The 4632-nt window shown below is 33.5% G+C and overlaps 1 protein-coding gene across 1 annotated transcript; it reads right to left on the bottom strand.

The window, feature by feature from the left end:
• Positions 1-220: 220 nt before the first annotated feature.
• LOC126810972 (glucoside xylosyltransferase 1) lies at positions 221-3894 on the bottom strand. Its single transcript, XM_050536425.1, has one exon. It carries the CDS (start codon positions 3678-3680, stop codon positions 2301-2303), a length of 1380 nt encoding a protein of 459 aa, XP_050392382.1. The 5' UTR covers positions 3681-3894; the 3' UTR covers positions 221-2300.
• Positions 3895-4632: the final 738 nt, after the last annotated feature.

The raw sequence follows: 4632 nt of genomic DNA, 5'->3' as shown, positions 1-4632 counted from the left end.
GCCAATGAAAAGTTAATATGGAATGAAACAAATACGACATTGGGAATTCGATCTAGAATGTTCATTTTTTTTTTTAAAAATGTGTCCTTATTTTGATTCAGTGTATTTTGTGGCTATACACTGTAATAGGAAAATGTGATTTCATGTTTGGTCAAAGATCACGATATGTAAACAGAGCTAGCAATATTCCTAACCCTAAACCCTGGACCTAGACCTAATGCTTACCCTAACCCTAACCTACAATCTCGCCAATAATCACACATTATTTACATCTCAGCGACCATGACGAAAATTGATCTGGCCTTAACAAGTAGATTTAACCTATCCAACCCATAGGCGCTACTTCACTCCTACTTGCCGTTATTTTTCGAGATTTTAGTACGGTTATTTTATTTCTTCAAGTAGATCCTCGTTGTGCAGAATGAGGTTTTTGTATCTTTCATTGTTATATCTTGTTACCATTCAGGTGGTGAACTGCAGTGTTTGAAAACGTCATGGAATGAATTCCCTGGAGTTTTTAACATTATTTATGACTATTTATTCATCATTAAGTAGTAAAATATGTTAAATAACATAAAAACAAAACCAGTTTTGAATATTTACGCTACATATCATCCAGAAAAATGAAAACCGGGACATATCGGAGTATGTTCGAAAATCAGAAATATCGCCCAGCTCAACATTTGAATAAAGAACCAAACCTTTTAAAACTGGTACACATTACACCAGCTAGTTTTTGTATAATGTAATGTATATTGGTGTAGAGCAGAACATAATTCAATAAACATTTGACCGCTGTGATGTCATATATATACCCTGTGGGAAAATCTAATATATCTCGATTAATTATGAATAGATTAAATTAAACACCTTTAAGCGCATGTCATTTTTATGTGTTTACTATATGTGCATTTATCCAATAAATAGGACTAATTTTGATTAACGGTAAGTCAGATAGTTACAATAAAGAGGGGAAATATCATATTTTTTACATACACTTTATTTTTATCAAAAGAAATATTATGTGAACCTTATTATACTAAACTAATTGCTTCATAGCTAATCACCTATGCATTGATTGACCAGTGAAGTACCAGGGGAGTTAATAAATGTTTTAACCAAACATGTTTAACGCTTCACAACTGTGCAAAGCATGGAGTCAAGTTGGGTAGTAAATGAAATGAAGTGAAATGGGGTTTAACGTCCTACTGTTCTGCTCAATGCTGGGCTAATGAAGACAGTTATATGCCATACAGTGTGCTATGAGGGATATTTTGCCCGGGCAGCGGCACTATCGCCTACTCTTATATCGAATTCCAACAGCCAAGGGATCTTTTACATGCATTCCAATGTATACACGGGACCTCGGTTTTTCGTCTCATCTGAAGGGCTAGACAGTTGTCCTTGTCAGGCCCTCCGTCCTGCATCACTGACAAGGGGGAACCACGCCGGAAAAAAGTTGGGTAGGGCTTATTAAGCAGATTCTCTCTAGATGTGTAGCTATTTGTTGTCAGAATCACTGTAGCTATTGGATGCCATAATTGTAATAATGTATGTTGTGTCACACTTTAAATGCTATAATATATTAAAGATACATTATTGGAGATTCGATAACGAGTTAGTAGTTCTCACTATAATAGTTAAAAACTTAACTATGAACTGAGAACTAAGCGATTGAAATTTCCGCCTAGACTCGATCTTCATTACTAAAGTCAGTACGATAAACAGTATCCATTTAATCGTTAAATCATGAAGGAAAGTTATGCAGTAAATCGGCTCATAATTCACTAAAGATCGCATGCTAGCGATGCCATCTAGAGTTGATTATGGTTTGAATAGGTTAATATACATGTATGTCTAATTAATAATTACATAACTTTCTGGCATAAAGACCTGCAATAGACAGATTTAGCTCTTGCATAATGTATGTTTAATATCTTGTTTGATCTGAAGTGTTAGCCAATGATCAAAACAAATAAATTCAAATCTGTTTACAAATTTAGGTTCTCTAACAAGAGGTGAGTTATTAAAGAAACCTAAGTGACTAGTTTTGGTAATAATTATAGAATATGAAAATAACATTAATTAACAATATTAATCTGTACACATGGAAATATCAGCTATGGTTATCTACCAGAACATTTCACTAATTTAAGTTTAGTTTTTGGGTCATACTTTCAACTAAAAACAAAATTATCCTAACCTTGGCATCCAATGAGGAAAGAACCCACATCCTTTTAAAATTAAAAATCCTTCAAAACCATTCCCTCATATAACATTAATATTTAACAACAATTTGATCAGTTGTTCAGTTTCCTTTCTATATTTTCACAATATTTTTCAAGTTGCTTCGTAAATATAGATGATAGTTTACCACAATTTGTCGCCATAGTGTCTTTTAAAAGTCTCTTTAAATGAACAAGTAATCCATATTCAATAGTGGAAGAAAATTTATGATCTAGAAATGCTTTGTAAACAGCTTTGAAAGCTGGTTGTTTTTCGTTGTGCATCACACGTCGACTTCCGTGTAAGAGATAAACCCCATGTATATCAATCCCTTTACATACACTCATATACATACAATGATCGGGTCTATAGTTCCATTCACATGGATAAATAAATAATTCTTGTGGATGATAATGAAAGTATATATTAATGAGATCTTGGTCACCCCAAGTGATTTGCATTTTATATTGTTTATAATATTCTATTAGATCATGCAACCAATTACTTTGTCTGATCCGGGTTAAATTCATTAACATGACCCCAGAGTTGACCCCTAACAAGCCATAATAAGGATGTCTGGCAAAGCGATTGTACCATCCTGTGGCTCTATCTTCATGTTCAGGAGCAAGGGCAGCTAACTGTGTTGCATTAAATTTAGAAAAGAAACTATAAATTTCTTCAATTGGAGACAGAAACAGAACATCAGTGTCAACATAAAGGAGAGAATCTACTTCTGTCAACAAATCTGGAATAAACATTCTCTGGGAAGCACATGGTTTAAACAATGTTTTCCACTCCTCTGTATTTTCTCCTGGTGGAAATGTTATATCATAAATATAATAATCAATCTTTGATCTGTACTTTTCAGGCCAAAATTCTAACTGATCTTTAAATTTAAACTGGATATCTTTTTCACAAAAAATATGGAATTGTAAATGCGATGACGTTAATAACACTGCAGATTTTAGAACAATCACAGTTTCTTCAAAGCGATCTCCACAAGCTACGACAGAAAGATGTATACCTCCTGCTTTCATTTGATCTGTTGATGAAAAGACTGGTTTGATTCTAAACTCATTAGTTTTTTTAGGCTTATAATTACTACCTTCTTGTATGATGTTGTCATTTATTTTAACTTCTTTTTCTTTGGGGACTATATAGTTTGCATCTTTGTTATTTTCATTTTTTGAAAGGATTTCCAACTTTTTATCTACAGTTTCTGCATGTTTTTTATTTAAATTTTGAACAGTATCATGAATATGGTCATTTTGAACAACTTCATGAGGTTTGTTATTAATGACATCTCCTCTATATTCATCTTTGGCCAGTTTATCTAAATCAATGTTATTGTGTGGTTTTCTACTTTCATTTTTAGTTTCTATCAAAAAGTAAATAATAACTGCCACAACAACTATCACCGTAACTCCAAACTTGAATATCATTCTTAATTTCATTGGAACTGGAACGTATGACCGACGTCAATCGGTCGAGTCACAGTGTCACATTTACTTGTCACAAGATGAATTATTAACCCTCTATAAACACTAACAACATTCAAAAACTTTAGTCAGAATATTTATAAACTTATTACTATATTATATTATTATAAATATATCATCTTGCGAAAACCATAACTTTAAAGACTTTCCAAGTTGAAGAGCTGACATATTTGACCACGTGGTTCAATGTTTACTTTTCCAACTCGATTTTGTAGACTCGATTAACAGCTTTTTGTACGGCTGGTTGATAGATATAACCTAAATGTTATAAAAGAGATCATACTTAGAAATTCAAAATTTACGCCAATTTTCAAAAGCAATCCGCACATCTCGTGCAATATGATTAATGTTTTAAATCCCCCAAACGAAATTGCCAGTCAGGTTGTTTCATATAATATATAAGTGTCTCCAAGAAAGAGCATCAGAGTTACCTGTTAACCAACACCCCAGATCAATATAATAATATGTTTATTATACTAATACTTACGGTAGAAATAGTTTGTTTATTTTTCAGGCTAGTTTAGATAATTTTCGTTTTAGCTCTATACTGATTCTCATTATACCGACCATCTTTTAATGCCTATAGACTTGTTATATCACATTGTACATCCATAAAGGATCACCCCAGATGTTATGACAGTTATGTTACAATTGTATGATCAACTTTTGTTTAAACTGTGTATGCTGTCCTTGGTGGATGCAATGATACAATAAAATCTTATCTTATCTTATCTTACTTCGAGAACAGGCGCGGATTGAGGGTGGGTGGGGTTGGGGAGGATCAATTATGAGCCCCTAAGCAGTGGCATGGCGGTTAAGGGGGCAAAGGCACGCCCTTCAACTACGGGTAGGAGGGCCTCCCCCAGAAATTTTAGAAAAACAGGCTGCCGGAAATGCAGCCTGGCAG

Source organism: Patella vulgata, chromosome 2 (genome assembly GCF_932274485.2).
Source record: "Patella vulgata chromosome 2, xgPatVulg1.2, whole genome shotgun sequence".
Lineage (NCBI taxonomy): Eukaryota > Metazoa > Mollusca > Gastropoda > Patellidae > Patella > Patella vulgata.
The sequence above is the reverse complement of the archived record's forward strand: the minus strand, read 5'-3'. Positions and strand labels throughout refer to the sequence as shown.